This window comes from Lissotriton vulgaris, chromosome 11 (assembly GCF_964263255.1).
Source record: "Lissotriton vulgaris chromosome 11, aLisVul1.2, whole genome shotgun sequence".
NCBI lineage: Eukaryota > Metazoa > Chordata > Amphibia > Caudata > Salamandridae > Lissotriton > Lissotriton vulgaris.
The window spans coordinates 782510441-782531057 of record NC_141699.1 but is presented as its reverse complement, the minus strand read 5'-3'; the positions used below and the strand labels follow the sequence as shown (position 1 = coordinate 782531057).

Here is a 20617-nt window from a genome sequence, read left to right as displayed (position 1 = left end):
GAGACCATTCTCCCGGGTTGGCTGTTACTCAGCCAGAATATAGGTAGAGGTCCATTATAACCTCACAGTAAATGCTATCTAAAAAACGGCTGAAACAAAACATGTTGTGTTTGGTATCAAACACCTTGGAATCTTACCTCCACACTGTTAACCGGTGAGGGAGGTAGGATTCCACCCTTCTGAAGCGAGCTTCGTGGGGTCACTGGTCTTTCCGGTGCCAGCCTCCTCAACCCGGACAGCACAAAATGGATGCTGCCGACCAGAGACACATTTCTGCCCTCTTCCTGCTGCTGAGCCAAGCTCGAGCAGAGGAAGGCAGCACAATAGGCATCCTATCACAGGGAGCTATGACCACCTCCCAGATAGGATTTAGTGTATTGGTGCTGGGTGGGTGCACTTCCAAAGTGCATGAGGGGCACGTTTGGTGTCCCTGTGCATAGTCCAGTTCAAACCAGTTTTGGGATCCGTTGGCTTCTGCTCTGGCGCGAAAATGGACAATGGACTTGGGAGTAACCTCCCATCTGTCCAACCTTCTCCTGTGGGTTCATAAGGGCTTACCTGGCTGTAGGACCTTAGATTTGACGTGGACAAGATTCTGAAACAAGAAACCACTGACCTTCGACTGTCTGGACACTCTGGACTTCGTCTGGGGCCTGACCTTGTCTCCCTCTCAGTCCAAAGCATCATCTGTGCCCTTGCACATATAGGCTCCGTGCAGGACCGGTGGAGCATTAAGGACATCTGAAGAATCTCCCTTTGGGTGAAGGAATCACTCACCTGCATTCGCAGGCACCTTAACGCAACTGACTGGTCTGCTGATCCTGAGCTCCTGCGTACTCCACAGGCTCCAGCAACACAGGAGGTGGGTTCCGAAGTTCCTTGAGGTAGAGCTGCCCTCTCAGAGTTTGACGCTAGTATCCCTCGTGGGGACCACATAACCCGAAACCCTGTGCACCCTGTATTTTTGCAAGTGCATGTACTTGTTGCCAAGTTCAGAGCTTGTGCATTGGACTCTGTGTAGTCCTGACCCTGATCAGTATTTCCACCAAAGAACTCCGTCCTCCTCTCACAGATTGCTCTGTGGCAGGTACTTTGTGATCTTGCTCGAGGTCCCCTCGCGACTCCTGGTCATTTGACCTGTGGGTCCTCTTGAGGGTCATCTCGATTTCTGTTGGGTTTCCCTGGTTGCTCCAGACGTGCCCCGACTCGCCATTGCTTGGTGAGTCCCATGGAAATTGCTGGTCCACACCGTAACCTGCTTGACCTTCCTGCATTGGTTGCTTTTGCCAAGGCTTGATGGTGCTCCAGCCGGACACCGACCCCTCAGCACAAGACATCTTTCGTGGGACAGCTCCTGGGCGTCCTCGACGTTTCCTGGACCTCGTAACTGCAGAGTCGAGCATCCCTTCTTCGCACCTGAATCACCCAACATTGATGGGCTTTCATCTACCGAGCCCCTGGTCACCCTGAAGTGTCCCAGACTCTGTCCCCTCTGCTTTCTGGTTCCTTCCATCACGAATACACCCTTGGATTCCTACGGACACTTTCTTCCTTTCCGGCAGCAGCTCTTCTTAGAAGCCCTCCATTGAGAAGGACTGCGGTTTCCGACTCTTCTCCGAGCCTATGCACCCGGCTACTCTGGGATAGATCACACGGGTACTCTGGTATCCACGAGTGGGGTGGCTCTCCAACCTCCTAAGTTCCAAAGAGTTTCCTCGAAGTCCACCGAGAAAGGTCCTTGAACTTTAAAATTGTAACCGTGACTTTTCCATAGAATTGTACGGACCCCGCGGTTGTGTTATCACACTGCACCTGTCCTCTGTTGAGTCCCTTTTTACACACCACGGGTGGTTCCTTGGGGTTCCAGAGATTCTACGTGTTCTAGACACGGTCTCGACTCCAGCCGTGGTTCTTATACCGCTATTTTAGTATATGGTTTGGTCTCCCCCTGGAACCCACTGTGTATTGTGCTACTTACAACTGTTTCTTTACTAAAGTATTGTGTGCTTTGTGTTGTATCCTTGTGTACTACTAGAGTGTTATATAAATAAATACATATTTGTATAACTACTGTGTGGTTCTCCTTTCAGTTGATTGATACTGAATGTGATATTCTGGGAAAACAAGCTGCTTTACATTCCTTCAAGATTAAGCCTGAAGGCTTCTCGCCACAGCTACCACTAGGATAGCTTTCTAAAGGTTATCTTTGAGCTCATACATCATACGGGTAGTTTGGACTTGTGCAAGGTGCCCATTTTAATTAGTGGACTACATATACCAGGCCAACGTCTCACAAAGAGCACCCTCCTATGGTGAAATAGCAGCTTTTTGCTGTGCTGGTCTTTGCTAGACTTGTGTCTGCAAGTGATTTTTACCACGGCACCTTGCTCGTGGGGGTGGAAGCACACCACAATTTCATGAATGTGCAGGGTACCTTGACACAACAACAGATTTACTATATTGATTATCTGGAACTCATGCCAATCAGTCTAGCCCTCAGACTTTTTTACTGACTTATTCACGGCAAAACGGTCCTCATAATCACAGCCAATGTGTTGCAACCAGTAGCAGAGTGCACTCACCCACTCCAGCTGTCCGCACTGTCCCAAGACAAATGGCATTAGGCCATTCTGCATTACATTCAGCTCCTATTGGAGCATCTGTTGGGTGTTGACAACGGGCTTGCAGACTTGCTAAGCAGAATGCATCAACAAGTCCATGGGTTGAAGATAAATTCCCAAATCATCGAGAAGTACTTTCACTAGTGGTGCAATCCTACCATTGATCTTTTCGTCACCTTGTAAATCCAAAAATACCAACATCTTGCTGCCAGGTACTCACACTGCGTTGTGGACGAGCTGGTTAGAGATATTTGCTTATGCTTCTTGTCTGCTGCTCCAGACCCCATACTTGGTGAGGAAAACCAGGCATGTGTCAAAGACCCTCTTCCTAGAAGCACCAACGTAGGCCAGACTATCTTGGTTCTTCATGCCTCTGTAAATGTCTGTACATCATACAAAAACGTCTCCTGAGGCCAGATCTTCTGAATTGGCATCAAGGTCAGCTCAGACTCACAGACCACTGAATCTAGCTATCTGATACATTAGGTCTCAGAATTCAGTTACTCGAATCTTTTGGAGGTGGTATGCAAATCATATCACATTGTTTTATGCAGCTGAGAAGAAAAATGTGTCCACTATTGCATTGGTAAACTCATAGAGACCCTCAATTTCTTTGCATGAATATAATTTGTTACTTGTTGCATTTGCAGAAAGCTGGATTGGCATACACTATCTAACTACACCCGACCTGGTAACATCCTGTATGCAGAATAGAGAACATTTGTCCCTTTTTAAGATTCCCATTAACCCGGGATTTGAAAGAGTTATCCCAACAAGGGCACCTCTTAGAACCATAATGTAGTTATCACCAGAATTTAAATCCTCCTTTCGACCAACAGCACTCTTGTGGCATGCAGTTCTTCTCATGAATGATAGATTTCCTAATTGCAATCACATCTTTAAGGAGAATCAGGGAATTGCAAGCTTTGGTGGTGGAGAAACCATCCCTTCAGGCTTCTGGAGAGATGGCGGTCTTAAGGACGGAGCCAAACTCCTACTACCAAAAGTGGTTTCCCCTTTACATGTTAACCAAACTGAGTTGACCATCTTCTTTCAGCACCAAGTCTCTGTGGCATAAAGAGCATTACACACTTAAGATGTCAAGGGGGCATTCATGCAGTACATTGACAGGACCAAATTCATCTGCAAGACAAAGCATCTGTTTGTTTTGCAAAGCCTCATATGTTGAACCTGATTTCCAAGGCAGATGTTGGTTGATGGATTAGTAAATGCATTCAAACATGGTGTGCTAAAACTAAGGCCACAAGACAGCCACCGATTAGGGTGCACCATTCGCTAAAGTAATCCTTCATGAAAACATTCATTAACAGACATTGGAAACATTCCTCCAGCAAATATTTGTAATGGTAAACACGACACCTGTTCCCAAAACATTACTATATGAACTTTCAAGCCTGCACTCATGATTTAGTTGACCAAGATTGCACAGAGAACATTGTTTTAAACATCTGCATCATCCGCTCGCTAGCTATTTGTCTAGGAGCGAAACAGCTTTACACTCTATGCAGAGCATGTGTATGGAAACTTTTGATTTGTGCAGTAACCCTTAGTTCATGTTTTCACCCTCCTCCCTAGGGACGATCACGGATGTCTTCATCATGGTTATGCTCCAAAATGCACAATACCTACTACTTTGTCTTCATCATGTTATTCCACTTACACTACTCACTCGCTGAGCTGAAAACAATCTGAGGTGGAGTCTTTGTCCTGGTGTGCTACAGGTGGAGTCACAACAGACCTTGCGACTTGAAAATAACTTAAAAGAAAAATAACTTGCAAATGTCTGTGCCCAAGACTACATTCCATGAGTATGCAGTCGTTGGATCCCTCTGAACCAGGCAATTATCGCCCCATTTCCCAACTCCCTTTCCTGGCTAAAGTCATGGAATTCAGTCAGTCAGTCAAAATCTTTATTTCGATAAATGAACATCAAAAAAAGGCACGGTACAAAAAGAAACATACAATCATAATAGAGAAACACACATTATACAATGGTTAAAAATATACAACTTTAAAGGTAAAAACCACATATCATGATTTAACTAAAAACAAAGATGCAAGAAATTTCAAAAATCATTACTGTATAAAAACTGTCATAAAAAGTTAAAAATATACCTTTCCGCCATCCCCTTAATCCTGATATACAATAATGATAATGTTTGACCACTAAAGTGCAAGGTGCAATACTTCATGACAATGTGTCCAATCTCTCCTTCACCATGAGTCCTTTCTTGGTGCGCACCGCACACACCAAGTCATTGGCTACATGAAAGACAGTGCTAGGGTCATTTAACAACTGCAAATAAAGAAGTGCTGGTCTAACTTGCAGAAACCCTACCTTTTTTAAGATTGGCACAAGATACTTCCTCCTTTCAGCTATAAAATGCCCGCAAAACATGGTAAAATGCATAGTATCTTGGATAGAGAAGCTATCACAAGAACAAGGAAGAAATTCATCAGGTTTACACCAGGTTGTGTACTGTCCTAATATCAGGTGAATCATGTTCATGCGGAAACGAGTTAATAAAAACCTATGAAAGGGGCGGTTAACCAGAGTGAGGTAGAATTCAGGGCCTGGTGGGTTTGCAACCAAGAGGTGTGCTCTAAACAAGGGTTTTGTTAGTTCCTTTTCCTCTCTTATTAGCGACAGCCTCAAGAGCATGTCGCTTTTGGTTCTAACAATATCGGCCAGGGATATCCACTCCGGTGAAGAAAAGAGGTTAGGTCGTCCCAGGGCGCTAAAACCATTTTTAACATAAGTTAACCATTTAATTCTGTGAGCGTTGTTGAGTAGGAGACAGTCCCTCAAAATGGCCTGGTTTAAAGATAGTTTGTTATTAAGCCAAATTTTAAGCCACATGATTAGAGGGGCCACTTGAATTTTGTCTGTTATAAAATCAGCCCCCAATTCGGAATGGACAGAATAAGATGGTGTTGACTGGGGTACAGACAAGACTGATCTAAGAAATTTATTTTCAGAAGCCTGAAGACGGTCTATCGAGCCATATCCCCATAAGGAACAACCATAAGTTGCAACAGACACGCACTTGGCGTTGTAGATGGTCATGAGGGCTGGGACTGGCCTAGCCCCCAGCCTTCTGCTGAAACTCAGGATGGCAGAAGATGTTCTTACTAGGGCACTATTTCTATTTCTTATTTGAGGGCCCCAGCTCCCTTTATCTTCAAACGTGACTCCTAGATACGGGAATGTCGATACTCTTTGCATTTCTGCCTTGCTGCAGTAGAACGTTTTAACTTTCTTTCAGCATGAGCCTTTACCCACTATCATAACTTGTGATTTTTTGGCATTTATCTTAAGGTCTAAAGACGTCATGAAAAGGCCAAAAGCATCCAATAACCGCTGAAGACCCAAGCCTGTACGGGACAAAAGCACTGCGTCATCCGCGTACAGGAGGACGGGAACACATGTCTCCCCTATACGCGGTATGTCCGGCGTAACAGTCTTTAGTTCAGATTCGAGGGCGTTAATATAAACTGTGAAGAGCAGGGGTGCCAAAATGCACCCCTGTCTCACCCCTCTTTTGGACTTGAAACGACTAGTATGTCGCCCCCCCTGAGTCAACCCTGACAGAGGCCTGAAGGTCTGAGTGGAGGTCGGCTAGAAGGTTAACAAGCGCATGATCAAGACCCAAATCGGCAAGGATGTGCCACAGTTTAGTGCGATTCACAAGGTCAAAGGCCGAAGATAGGTCCATGAACCCTAAATATAACGACCCATCTTTAGCCCTAGTGTATTTGTCCACTAACATCTGCAGATTGAGGCACTGGTCCATAGTACCCAGTTTAGTTCTAAAACCGTACTGCAGGTTGGACAGGACCTCTCTATCATCCAGCCAAGCCTGAAGTCTAAGTAGGATGACCCTGCCCATAATTTTTACTGATGAATCAATTAGAGATATCGGGCGATAACATGCTGGGTCTACCCTACTTCCCTTCGTAAAGACGGGAATAATTACAGACTCCTTCCAGGATGCTGGAATACTGTTTCTAGTTATAGCGTTAAAAACACCGCACAACACCCTCGACCAAAGCTTTGTATCCGTTTTAAAAAAGTCGGCTGGGACTCCATCCGGCCCGGGTGCCTTATTTTTTAAGGTCTGATCAATGGCAATTTCGACTTCCGAGGCCTCGAAAACAACACCCTGTATCTCCTGAGAAAAAGAAAGGCTATCTACCAAATCATCAACTAGGTTGCTCGAGTATATCGACTCAAAATGGCTAATCCAATCACCGTCCGGGATATTTAATTCAAGGGAAGCCTGATCCTTATCTGAGAAAAAAGGCTGATTAACTATCCTCCAAAAGTCAGCACTATTTTTAACAATCTCGGGGTCAGACAATTCTGACCAAGCTAATTTCCTGATCTCCTTCTTTCTATTCTCTATAGCTTTTTTATACGAAGATCTTAGTATGGTTATTAGTGGACGGTCTTTAGGGACAGCTTTAAGGGCCTTAAGCAAATCGGCGTGAGCTCTTGAACACGCATTGTCAAACCACTTTTTCTCTCTGGGCTTAGACAATTTTTTATTGTTTGTCAGACTAATGTCAATGGAGTTGAAAATGTTACCAAAGGCAGACCTTACTTGATTATTTGACGCCCTTGCGTCCATACATGTTAAGACATCATTTTCAGTACTAACAAGGACCGCTTGAAGGACGTCCTCTGGAACAACAGAAGACCACTTCAGTCTGCGACCCTGGTCCCTTAACACCACATCTTGGCCTCTATTCCCATCTGGCCCACACTCAGTTAAAAAGGCAGTTGGCAATACCTCCGCTACTACAGGGTTATGGTCGGTAAATACTGAGACCATAGCGCCATAGCGAACCACCCTCTCTAAAATCTGGCAAGACATAAATATATAACAGATTTTGCAGCGTGAATCTTTCTGGATTCACTATGCTGTGCATATTCCGCGGTCTTGTGGTTGGGTCCGGATTCGTAGTCTTTTCTCTCTTTTTTTTTTTTTTTTTTTTTGTGTCCCAGGTGGGCGTCGGCGTCACCCTTCCTTGGGTGTATTTCCGGTGATGTCGGCATGCTTCCTGCGGAAGCTCCCATCCCTGGGCGCCATCTTCAGATTCTTTTTTCCGCGGTCGGGTCTGGATCGTTCCCGTTGGGCTCCAGACATTTTTGGAGAAAGTACTGCAAAGAGAGAAGTTCGAGAAGAAATTGAAGGAAGAAGACCAAGGAAGACTTCACAGACCATTGGCGAAGAGAGAAGAAGGAGAGAACGTCGAGAACTTCGACGATCATCGACGTCCACGCGGTCAGGGAGGCCTGAAACGCTCGAGGATGGACAACACGCCGTTCAAGTTCTACCCGAATTGCAGACACAAGTACGCGCAGAAAGATCAGCACCCGGTGTGCAACCTTTGCCTACCGGTGGACCACAGAACCGAAGACTGCAACGCCTGCTCCGTCTTCGCCGCGAAGACCCTTCGTGTGAGGAAGAGTCAGAGGGTAGCACACGCCACCCTCGGAGGAAAAGCCCCGACGCCTTCGCTGTACGACCTGGGGATGTCCTCAGAGGAAGAGGACAACGCTGCCGCCGAAGACGACAGCTACACGGTCGTAGAGACCGATTCCAAGAAGACGCCTGATAAGGTAGGAGACTCGACGTCCCACAAGAGCACGAGAGACCCTGAGTCTCGAAAGAACGAGGGCCAGACCCCGAAGGCGCCGACGCAGCGACATCTGCAGTCCGCGACCACACACAGGCCCAGCGGATCCTCGGAGAAGGAGTCCCTGGCGCCGAGAGCTGTTGAACAGCAGAAGGCTCTGAAGATCGCCTCCGAAAGGGGCCGAGCTGTTGAACAGCAGAAGGCGCAGAAGATCGTCTCCGAAAGGGACCGATCGGCGTCGAGGGAGAAAGACCCGAAAACTTTGACGACATCCAAGGACCCGAAACAAAGTTCGACGTCCAAACATTCGACGCCGGGAGTCTCGCCGCCGAGCCAGGTGACGAAGAGAGGGGCCGAGCGTTCCGAGGCCGAGAACGCGGCCGAAAGGGAAAAGAAAAGACGGCGTTTGGAGGCCGAGATGGCGAGCATCTTGCAGCGGAAAAAGGATTTCGACGCCGAGATGAGTGCCTTTACAATTCCACACAAGACCAAGCACGTTGTGCTAGATCTGGTAGAAGAGGAAGAAGAACTCGTCGACGCACATGGCCCGGTCGCCGAGATGGTCGACGACCAGGGAGATGAGGAGAATCCCTACGAGGATTACGGCTATGACGAGGAGGAGGGCAGTAGGTTGGACGCCGAGTCGGCCACCTCTGACCCCAACGAGCAGGATTACCTGGATATCGACACCGAGAGCCCGGAGGAGGCGGTCGACACATACCCCTCGAGGCCCTCGCCGCCTGACGACATCGGGGCATACAATTCGGCGATACAGTCTGCCGCAGCGGCATTTAAGCTAAAGCTCGACGAGGAAAAGCAGAAAGCAGACTTCCTGCTCGAGACTTTGCTCCCAACACAGACAAGGAGCCAGTTCCTCCCAATGCTCGAGAGCGTCTTGGCTCAGGGACAAGAAGCATTCAAGGAGCCCGCAACATGCAAGGCGGTAACCCCTAGAACAGAGAAAAAATACAAACACTCCACGAAGGACCCGGCCTACATTCGAGGCGAGGTCTCCGCAGACTCCATTATCACGGCCACGGCCAGGAAGAGGGCCAACGTATCCACTACCTCGGGCCCACCACCGGATAAGGAGAGCAAGAGGATGGATCTGGTGGGCAGAAGGATCGAACGGAATGCTGCGACCCACTGGCGCATGGCTAACTCCAACGCTCTTATAAACAGGCACATGTACCAGATCTTGGACGGCCTGGGGCACTTGGTGAAGGACCTACCCCAGGAGGCCAGGCAGAAGGCCGAGATGTTGGTCGAAGAGGGGAAAAATGCGGCAAATTCTTGCCTTAAGACGGCCCTGGACGGAGCAGACACTGCCAGCAGGCTGATGATGATGGGTGTCACGGAAAGGAGACACGCCTGGCTCAGGATTTCAGGGTTCAAACCCGAGGTGCAGCACAGTATCCTCAACACACCGTTCAACGGCGAAACGCTCTTCGGGGCAACTGTGGACGAGAAACTCAGCCAACTCAAGAAAGATAATGAGACGGCAAGGTCTATGGGGGCGTTGCAGTTCAGAGGCAACAGAAGAGGCACCCCGTCACGGAGGCCCGGCGGGAGAGGTGGAAACCAACCAGGTACATCACACCAGGCTTTCCAGCAAACGCAACAGACAGACTCACAGGGACATCAAGGTCAGCAGAAGCAGTCCTGGCAGTACCAACCAAGAGGGCAGTCCTTTCGAGGGAGAAACGGACGTGGCCAGAATAGGAGAGGGGGACAGCAGCCCTCCTCGAAGTGACTCCACAGAACTCTGGGTGCCCAGCCACATAAAGGACCCCGGGGGGCACCACGTACCAAGGGGTCGGGACAATCAAAACACCTACGTCCACATGTCACCAGTGGGAGGAAGATTGAAATTTTACCTCCAGGAATGGAGAGAAATCACATCAGACAAATGGATCCTAAACATTATCCAATTCGGATATTGCCTGGAATTGGAGACAAGGCCAACAAGCAGGAAACCAAGGGGAAGACCACCAGCAGGAGACCAGCTGGCGAGGCTTCAGGAAGAGGTAAAGGAACTTCTGCAAAAACAGGCCATAGAGCGAGTCCCATTCAAGGAAAGGAACAAGGGGGTCTACTCGACGTACTTCCTGGTACCAAAAGTAGACGACAAGATGAGGCCCATCCTAGACCTGAGGTTCCTCAACAAATTCATAAGAACACAGAAATTCAAAATGACCTCCCTGCAGGAGGTGCTACCGCAACTGCAGGTCGGAGACTTCATGGTCACGATAGACCTCAAGGACGCCTACTTGCACATACCGATGAACAAAAAGCACAAGCATATGCTCAGGTTCACAATCGGGGGAGGCCACTACCAGTTCACAACGCTGGCCTTCGGACTCAAATCAGCACCAAGGGTATTCACGAAGTGCCTCGCAGCAGTCGCTGCACACCTACGAAGACAGGGGATACACGTATACCCTTATCTAGACGACTGGTTGGTGAAGGCGAGTTCGTACCAAAGGTGCAAACACCACGCACAGACAGTGACGAGCACGCTCATAAACCTGGGGTTCTCCGTCCATTGGGAAAAATCGTCAATGGAACCGGAGCAAGTGAAGACCTTCCTGGGGGCAGTGATCAACACCGTGCAGGCCAAGGTGTTCCCCAGCGAGAAGAGAGCAAGGGCACTGGTCAAGGAAACTCGCCTCTACCGGAAGGGGCAAGCTCGGACTGCGAGCAAGATCATGGGGATGATGGCATCATGCATCCACCTGGTGCCGAATGTGCGGCTACACATGAGACCCATGCAAGAATGGCTCCAGGAACAGTGGTCACAGGCGTCAGGCAGTTGGGAGGATCTTGTGGTGGTGACGCACGCAGTGCAAAGGGAGATGACATGGTGGAACATGGAAAACCTAACAATGGGAAAGCCTCTAACACCCCCAACTCCGACTGTGACCATCACCACGGACGCATCCCTGAAGGGATGGGGCGCTCACATGGAGGAGCTCAAAGTGAGAGGACTGTGGACGCCAGCAGATGCGACAAAGCATATCAATTACCTAGAATTGAAGACAATCTTCCTGGCACTGAAAGCCTTCCAGACAAGACTGTACAAACAAAGGGTGTTACTGCAGACAGACAACACCACGGCGATGTTCTACATCAACAAGCAGGGTGGAACACAGTCAGCAACGCTTTCAACACTGGCACAGGAGATATGGAGATGGGCCATCCCACTACAGATAGACCTGCTAGCCATACACCTACCAGGGAAAGAGAACATTCAGGCAGACTGGCTGAGCAGACAGACATCGGCATCCCACGAGTGGGAACTCAATGCTCAGGAAACGAGGTGGTTATTCAACAGGTGGGGAACGCCATCAGTGGACCTGTTTGCAACACGCCAGAATGCGAAATGCCAGTACTTCGCATCCAGACTACCCGAAGAGGGGTCCCTTGGGAATGCCCTATGGATAGATTGGTCCGGGAGATTTGCCTACGCTTTCCCCCCGATACCACTGATACACCGAGTACTGAGCAAGTGCAGAGCGAGCAAGATGACCCTGATACTGGTCGCGCCACAGTGGGCGAGGCAGACATGGTACTCGCAGATCATGGAGATGTCACAGAGTGCACCCCACAGATTCGGCAGAAGAAAGGACCTCCTCTCCATGCAGAACGGGGAGGTGCTGCACCCAGAGCCAGAGACCATGAGCCTAGTAGCATGGCTCCTGAGGACATAGTTTGCACATTTGAGACTGCCGGAGAGCACCCTCAGGGTCCTTCGCGAGGCACGAAGGCCGAGCACACGGCGGTGCTATGTCGCAAAGTGGAAAAGATACACGATGTGGTGCAAACGTGAACAACTTCACAAGAAGATGAAGAAAGACTCCACAGTGCTGCGATACCTGACACACTTGCTGGACAAAAAACTCAGTTCATCCTCCTTGAGGGTTCACTTAGCGGCTATAGTAGCCTACACAAGGGGTGAGATGGGCAGAAGCTTCTTCACATCCCAGGTTGTCAAGAGGTTCCTGGAAGGAGCGAAGAGGATCGCACCGCCCAAGCGGGTGCCACCACCAGCATGGAACTTGAACGTAGTTCTCACGGAACTCATGAAGGAGCCCTTTGAACCACTGCACAGGGCCTCCTTAAAGATGCTAACCATGAAAACAGCCTTCCTAGTTGCTATAACGTCATTACGCAGGGTAAGCGAACTACAAGCGCTAACACTACAGGAGCCCTACATTCAAATACATAGTGATAGGGTTGTGATGAGGACGGACCCACACTTCATGCCGAAGGTGGTCTCCAGGTTCCACATGAACCAGTCCATACAGATACCGAGTTTTTTCCAAAAACCAACCAATAGCGCTGAGCGAGCTCTGCACACCTTGGACGCCAGAAGGGCGGTCATGCATTACATTGAAAGGACAAAGGAGCACAGAAAAACGAAACAGTTCTTTGTGTCATTCGCCAAAAATTACATGGGCAAAGCAGTAACGAAGAACACTATTGCACGATGGATAGCACAGACGATTCAGCTCTGCCACAACAGGGCAGGACAGGAACTAGACGAGGGAGTGCGTGCACACTCCACTAGGAAGAAGGGGGCCACAATAGCCTTCCTGGCTAACACGCCCATACAGGACATATGCCTGGCGGCAACATGGGCTTCAGTGCACACGTTCACAAAACACTACTGCGTGGATGTGCAGATGAACAAGGAAGCGCAAGTCGGACAAAGGGTGCTCCAGCACATATTCAGAAACCAGAACTCATCTTCCACCCAGCCGCCACGGAAATGAGAAACCGCTACAAAATCTATGCACAGCATAGTGAATCCAGAAAGATTCACGCTGCAAAACGATTAGTTTCTTACCTGTCGGTGTAGTTTTGCAGCTTGATGATCTTTCTGGATTCACTAGCGAACCCACCCACCTCCGCCAGAAAGATGAGGCTGGAGAGAAGAGGGGTGGTCAAAAAAAAAAAAAAAAAAGAGAAGATGAATAGATAAAATGGATTTTACATACAGGGCGGTTAAGGAAAATTCACCTACATAGAACATTGCCATCACTTCGGAAACGGAGGAAACACGGAAAAAAGAATCCGAAGATGGCGCCCAGGGATGGGAGCTTCCGCAGGAAGCATGCCGACGTCACCGGAAATACACCCAAGGAAGGGTGACGCCGACGCCCACCTGGGACACAAAAAAAAAAAAAGAGAGAGAAAAGACTACGAATCCGGACCCAACCACAAGACCGCGGAATATGCACAGCATAGTGAATCCAGAAAGATCATCAAGCTGCAAAACTACACCGACAGGTAAGAAACTAATCGTTACAGTACCGTCGCTGTTACCTTTAAAGGTAGGAGTTCTACTATCTAATTCCCCACAACCAGACTCGTACAGATTCCAAGCATTCAGATAAGACTCAAGGGGTTCCGCTCTAGTAGAATGCTCAAAGTGTGTTAATGAAGAGAACGGAGGGCCCTCTTCTGGAGAACTTGTGCATGTCTGGGTGCAGGGGTGAATGTTAAAGTCTCCTAGAAGAATGACTGCAAACTCCTTTACCTTGGTTCTATAGACTGACAAAAAAGAATCAATGATATCTAAATTCTGCCTAGTGTCAACATTAGGGCTAGAATTATAAAAATTAATAAACAAAATATTTGAAAAAGTAGGGGGATTGAGTTCAACGATCAAACAGTTTTGGGAACCAGAATTATGTTGTGTTAACACCCCTTTTAGAGACGTTTTAAACAAAATTAACAAGCCCCCCTTTGGTCTGCCAGCCCCTCCGCTAAAAGCAGGCACAGAAAAATGTGTATAGCCGTCCAAAGAGAAACTGTTCAAAGGGTCCCAAGTTTCCTGAAGAGCAATGATGTCAAAAGTCTTCAGTAAGTTAATCCAATCATTAATCCCTGCCTTGGCCCTATACCGGCAATGTTCCAAGTCATTATTCGGCAATGTGCTTTTAGGGTACCCTCATTAATAGGCAGTCAATCATTTTCACTTAAAGATGATAGAGGTGCAAACCGATTAAACAAGGGCAAGACTGGGAATACTTGAGGATTAGGCCTACACAAGTTATAACAGTATGAGTCCATGTTTATAGGTGGTTGTTGAACTTGTGGTAATCCAGGAAAGAAGGCCTGTCTATTTGGGGGTAAGGTAGGAGTATGGTGACCAACATAGGAGTTAGGAGTAGGGGTCATGCTAAGGTGGTTGTAGAAAAACCCCAATGGGCGTACACTTATATTATCCTCAGTGACCGGTAAGGAGGCCGCCCTTAATAATACAGTTGCGACGTGCTGTGGGTGTCTTAAATTTTCAATAACAGTCGCCTCTGCAGGATTTTCTTGAGGTACCAATCCATTCAACCCTGCGCACTGACACTGTCATTGCAAAAGGCGATGGGAAACCCACAATACTTGTTTAGCCAAGCAATGACTTTATTTCCTAGGGAGCTAGTTAGCTCTTCCCGGGCTTCAAATGAATTTGGATCTACTGTTGGGACATTTGTTAGAACCACTGTATATGGTGCACATTCAGGAGGTAAATTCACTACAGGTTTTTTCTTCCCCAGTGGTCCCCCCATGTTATTTACGCCTGTCTTATTAGCCACTATTGGCTTCAGTGAAGTAGGTGCTATGATATCAGGAGTTAGCAGAAGTTGGGCAGAACTTGCAGGAATTATAGATGGCCCCGTGGCTGTACCTTTAGCCCCCTTACTGCTATTTGATCCAGAGGCCACTGTCGTAGCTGCCATAGCAGAAACACCCGGGCCTGCGAGCTGGGGCGTCTTGGTCCGTGTCAAATGAGTAGACAAAAGGCACCCAAGTCTGGAGACCTCCTTTGAGACTTGATCTAGTTTATAATCAACCCCATTCGCTACAACACCCTCAGAGGTGGCATTTTGATGTACATTTGTGGTATTTTCAGCAGTTATTTGTGCTGTAGGGGATAAGAGTGAACTTAATCTGGCTACTTCCTTTGTCACCATATCTACTTTTTGTCAATAGGGGTTTGATCAGTAGCTCCAATTTAGAGGTCAACATGTCTGCAAATAGCTGAAGATGGTCACCATTTACAGCTTCATTGCCCCCCCCCCCCCCTTACTATTGTCATTCGTTGCCTCCACCCGAACAGGCTGGGAGCTTACAGTATTCATGATCTTACGATGCCCCCCACGCTTGTTGATCAGTCTTCTACAAGCCCTAACTGGGCGGCGACCAGAGATGGAACAGCAGTGGGAGAAGATGGCAAAACGTCACCGCTGACAGGGATATCCGCCGATGTAGAAGCAAAGTCCAAGTGTGGCTTTACAGGGGGGGCGGATAGGGCTCCCTCGTTCATATCCTTATCCTCAGTATTATCCAATACTACAACAACAGAGTCGGCTGCAGGCAAGGGGGGGGGGGGTAGTCCGACTCAGCGACTGGCGACGGTCAGAATTAATTTTTGTGACCATCTTAATCATAAAATTATCCATAGTACCAGCTAGTGCAGGAGTTTTACATGAGCGCAGTTTAGCCATTTAAGCGATAAACAATATCAATAGGAACACTGGTTTATGAAGAGGTTAGGCACTCACTACGGGATGGATCAGTTCTGTGTCCGATGTCCAATCTGCCAGGGGTCGTGGCCCTGCCCTGCCTCCTCCTGCCCCGGACGGCCACAGACGGCCCGTCCTTGTCCCGGGCTTCTCCCTGGCGCCTCCCGCGACTCGCGGGGCGAGAGGTGTTCCTCAGCTTTATCGCGCCTCCGGGCGCTCTGGTGTGACACACGATATCTGCGACCGCCGGGGCACCTGGGGCTTGTGGTTCAGCCCTCTCGGCGGTAGCAGCAAAGGTCCTGGTGGTTGCTTGCCCCTGCACACTGGAGCGGAGCGGAATGCCTGGCGGTGATATGCCGTTCCCCTCACGGCTCGGTGAGTCCTAAAGTGCCCCCTCATGGAATTAATGTCAATACCATCCTCAAAATGGTTTCAGGTCCAGTCATAGTATGGAATCTGCTTTAATGGTGGTGACCGAAGAAATTCGTGGCAGTCTTGATGAGGGTAATTCAGTGGCCTTGGTTCTCCTTGACTTAAGTGCCACTTTTGATACGGTGTCATATGAAATCTTATTGCGCAGGCTTCGGAAGATCGGGATCGGGGGTCTGGCTTTAAGATGGTTCCAATCCTTTCTACAGGGCCTTCCAGGTTACTATGCCACCTTTCTACTCCAAACAAAGGGTTCAGGTGAAAACAAAACACAATTAACATTTATACACTAAACATTAGAGTTGCACACAAAATGAGGGTGAAAAAGAAGAAGCCTATGAATACACCCATTGACATTTTTTTTACAAACAATTATAAATTATAATTGTTTGTAAAAAAATTTCAATGGGTGTATTCATAGGCTTCTTCTTTTTCACCCTCATTTTGTGTGTAACTCTAATGTTTAGTGTATAAATGTTAATTGTGTTTTGTTTTCACCTGAACCCTTTGTTAGGTGTAATTACTTACTGTCCCTGGTTCAGGGTAGTCGGACAGCCCCTGTAGTCTGTTCATAACCTTTCTACTCCAAGGAACATGCCATTAGACATGGGGTGCCGCAGGGCTCAATTTTGAGCCCTTTGCTCTATAATATCTATGTTCAGCTTCTGGCATTGGTGGCCAGGAGCAGAGGGTTGTCATTGGTGTCTTACGCCGATGACACCCAACTTGTCATCGACTTCTCCAAGAATCATGAACTAAACTGTGTCAACTTCAAGGATGATCTGGTGGCAATTGCTGACTGGCTGACAGCAAACTGTCTGCAATTAAACACCAGTAAGTCAGAAATTCTTCTGCTGGGGAAAGACAGTGACATGTGGGCAGAACAGTGGTGGCCGGAGAATCTTAAACCTGCACCAAGGAGGCGTTTAAGAACTTGGGCTTCTGGATTGACAAAAGTCTGTCCTTTGATACGCAATCTAAGTCAGTTGCAGGCACCTGTTTTGGGAGGTTTCAAGCCTATTTTGGGGTTCTTTGAGCCCTCGGTTCGTCAGACTATCCTTCAGGCCACTATCCTGGCGAGGCTGGACTATGGGAACTTTGTATTTAGGGGCCAGTAAATCATGTATTCAGCGACTGCAGAGAATTCAGAATGCCGCTGCTCGGATTTTGCTGGCACTTCCTAAATCATGCTCAGTATCTAGGTCGCTATCTAAGCTTCACTGGTTGCCAGTGGAGAGAAGAATTCAGTTCAAGACCCTATGTGTAGCTCATAAAATTCTGTCTCATCAAGCTCCCCTGGTTCTAGCTAATATGTTAGTACCCTATAGACCGAACGGTCCCCTCCGGTCATCGGATATAAGACTGGTCAGCATTCCCCGTGTCCGTAGAGTTAGAGCAGGCGGTCGGTCCTTCAAAGTGTTGGCAGCTAAACTTTGGAATTCTCTCCCACCCGCAGTTCAAGGACTCCAAAATCACCTGGAGTTCCGTAAAGCTATAAAGACATGGCTGTTTCCGGGATAATAACTCTTTTACCCACTCTTCTGTTTATTTTTGGGGGGGCGTTTTCACTGTCAACTTTGATCATGGTTACTTGGTAGCGCTGGGACGCCCCGTCGCTGGGGCAGCCATGCGCTGTAAAAATGTCAGTAAATAAATAAAATAAATGTAAATCCACAACACTACAGGCTGAAAACAAATGGTTTTAGGACAATATATTTTCTTTTCAAAAGGTCTTGCTTTGTTGACACTTCTCAGGTTTGAGTTCTTGCCCTTCTTAATTGCTAAACCTTTATGTGAAGGACCCTTTGATCAAATGTTGCCACAATAACTAGGTACGAACCCTCTTTTTCTTTAGATGACTTTAAAGTAACACTTTCTCATAATTTAGGTAATCATTACATGAAAAACTGTAATGTCTTTAAAAAATTTCAATATTCCACTATTAAGCCAAGCCTCCCTGCTTTAATCTTGTTTATATGTAAAAGACGTCCTTTTGAAAGTTATTCATGTCTTTTCCTGTAACCCTTATGTTTTTATAGTTATGTCTGACCGACAGGAGACTGCTCTTATTGAACTTATGGTGTGTACAATACGACAAGCCGCAGAAGCGCATCCTCCAGTGGGCAGGGGTACTGGCAAGAGGGTAAGTATTTTCAATCATGTATGGCTTTCAAATTAATGTGCATGTGAAGTTCTAGATTTACTTCTCCAGTACTTTATATCCAATTCAGGAAAGTGTACTGTGCACCTGTCTGCATTTTACTAGCTTCATAAACACCCAGAAACACGTTTATTTCCCCTTTTTAACATGATGCTACTTGCCTTTGTTCATAAAAGATTGTTTTTTCGATCAATGTTAAGTTTGGAAATTCTTTTATGAATTAGATAGCAGTATACATTACAAGGCATATTGACAGGTACTCTACCTCATAAGGAACTGTATATTGAGAGCGCTAAATAGTGTTACGGTCTAGTGGCATGTAAATTAACTTTATGGCTAATACTCAGCAATAAGCCTTGCTGATTATCAGTCCTCACTGCTTGATAGCTAACCTTGTTGATCATGTATGAGCAATAAGAACTATGAAGTTGGCATCTTTTTCATTTTTATTTTCTAAATAATCTGAAAGAGACAGTTGTAGATTCCCTCCTTTAGAATTACCCCCAGGTATCTGACTGGATCTGGAGAATTTTTACTTAGCAGTACCCCTACTCGTCGGTAGGTGGCGTCGGTCGACCCATGTCCCTCTGTGTCGTGGTCACTGGGATGAAGTTGCAGTGCCTACACGCCGCCCCTGCACGCTGACGTCCGTTCTTCCTTTTCCGCTCAAGCATAGCGCAGATCCAAAGAGAGCTAAACTTGTGCTCCGACTGTGGGCCGAGAATCCAAAGTTTTTGCAAGAGTGGTCCCGAAAGTTATTGGAGGCCCAGCGGTCTGCTCCGCGTCATTCCAGGTCTCGTGCGTGAGGAAGGTCTTGAGGCCGCTCACGAAGCCCCCACACCTCGTCGCACTCCAAGTCTTAGAGGTCTTTGGGTAAGTCCAAGAAGAAGCAGCCGAAGAAGCACCAGCGCTCTTTGCCTTCTCCCAGTCGGTCGACTGATACGACGTGGGACTCAGAGCATTATTGCTCTAAGGCTCTGTCTCCGGTGCCTACTTCAGGAAGAACTCAGTGCCTCCCCAGTTTCCGGGAGCCGGAGCATCCCCTGCTTAATTCTGCAAGTTCTATGAGGCCTTCCACCTCATCTTTGAGCATGCAGTCACGCCTTTGGGCACCATGGAGCCGGTTGGGGGCCCTAGGCCTTCAATGCAGGCAGCTCCGGTGCGGGAGGACCCCACAGATCCAGGCCTGTATCTGGATCGATACCGGTCGATCTCACTCAGCCTTCCCCGGTGACGAAGCCCCCGGCGCCTGCCGTGCCCTTGGTCGGCGCCGTCCCCATCCTCACCACCAAGATGGACCTGAAGCCAGACCAACGTCTGAATCTACGCCAGAGGGTACTTTTGTTCCCCTGTTCGTCCCCGGTGTTCCCTACTGCCAAGAAGGGGGTGATGAGGACTGGGACGGGTCGCTGCACTCTTTAGCAGACCATCAGATTCTGAAAAGGAGCATACAGGTAAACTGGATTCCTTCATCAAGTATGCTCAAGCATGTAATTAAACATCTGTCATTTGCAAACTACACATTTATATTATAAGATCCACAAATTCAAAAAATAGAGCGCAAAGAGTCTTGAAATTTCTTTTTTTCCTCAATTATTCTTTATTTGCAGTCAAATGCATCAGCCTAGCCAACGTGTTTCGTCCAACATGGACTTCATCAGGGTTGGAATTGTCTTTATAGAAGCTCACCAAGGTGCTATTTCAGTCACCAGATGTGGTATAAATACATAGGCAATCACCATAGCGTCATTTCGGTAAAATCATGCTGGACTTAATGCCTTCAATCCATATTGAAATTGTCTTATTGAAGAGCTCCCAAATGCTTATTCTATTAAGAGATATAGTTTCTGTACACTGGTAATCCCGGTCGCGTCCGTTCAGTTAAAATCTTGAAAGGATTATTGCCTTTGATCAGTACTAGCTGGTTATCCAGTCTGGTATACAAGGCCCTCTGTCTATCCGTCCATGTTGGACAAAACGTGTTGGCTGGGCTGATGCATTTGACTACAAATAAAGAATGATTGAAAAAAAAAGAAAAAAGAAATCTCAAGACTCTGCGCTCTAGTTTTTGTGGATCTTATATGTGTAGTTTGCAAATGAACGAGGTTTAATTACATGCTTGAGCATAATTGGTGAAGGAATTAAGTTTAACTTTATGCTCCTTTTCATAATCTGATTATTTGGAGAGAAAGTCTTTTCTCTGTCACTTTTTAGCG

At 47.5% G+C, this 20617-nt stretch overlaps 1 protein-coding gene across 2 annotated transcripts in view; it reads left to right on the top strand.

Moving 5' to 3' along the window:
* STAG1 (STAG1 cohesin complex component) overlaps positions 1 to 20617 on the top strand; it is a 1379617-nt gene that overhangs the window by 854998 nt on the left and 504002 nt on the right. For both annotated transcript variants that reach the window (XM_086943907.1, XM_086943908.1), the window contains exon 16: positions 18280 to 18383. In XM_086943907.1, coding sequence (XP_086800033.1) covers positions 18280 to 18383 — 104 coding nt within the window. The remainder of the gene's footprint in view (positions 1 to 18279; positions 18384 to 20617) is intronic.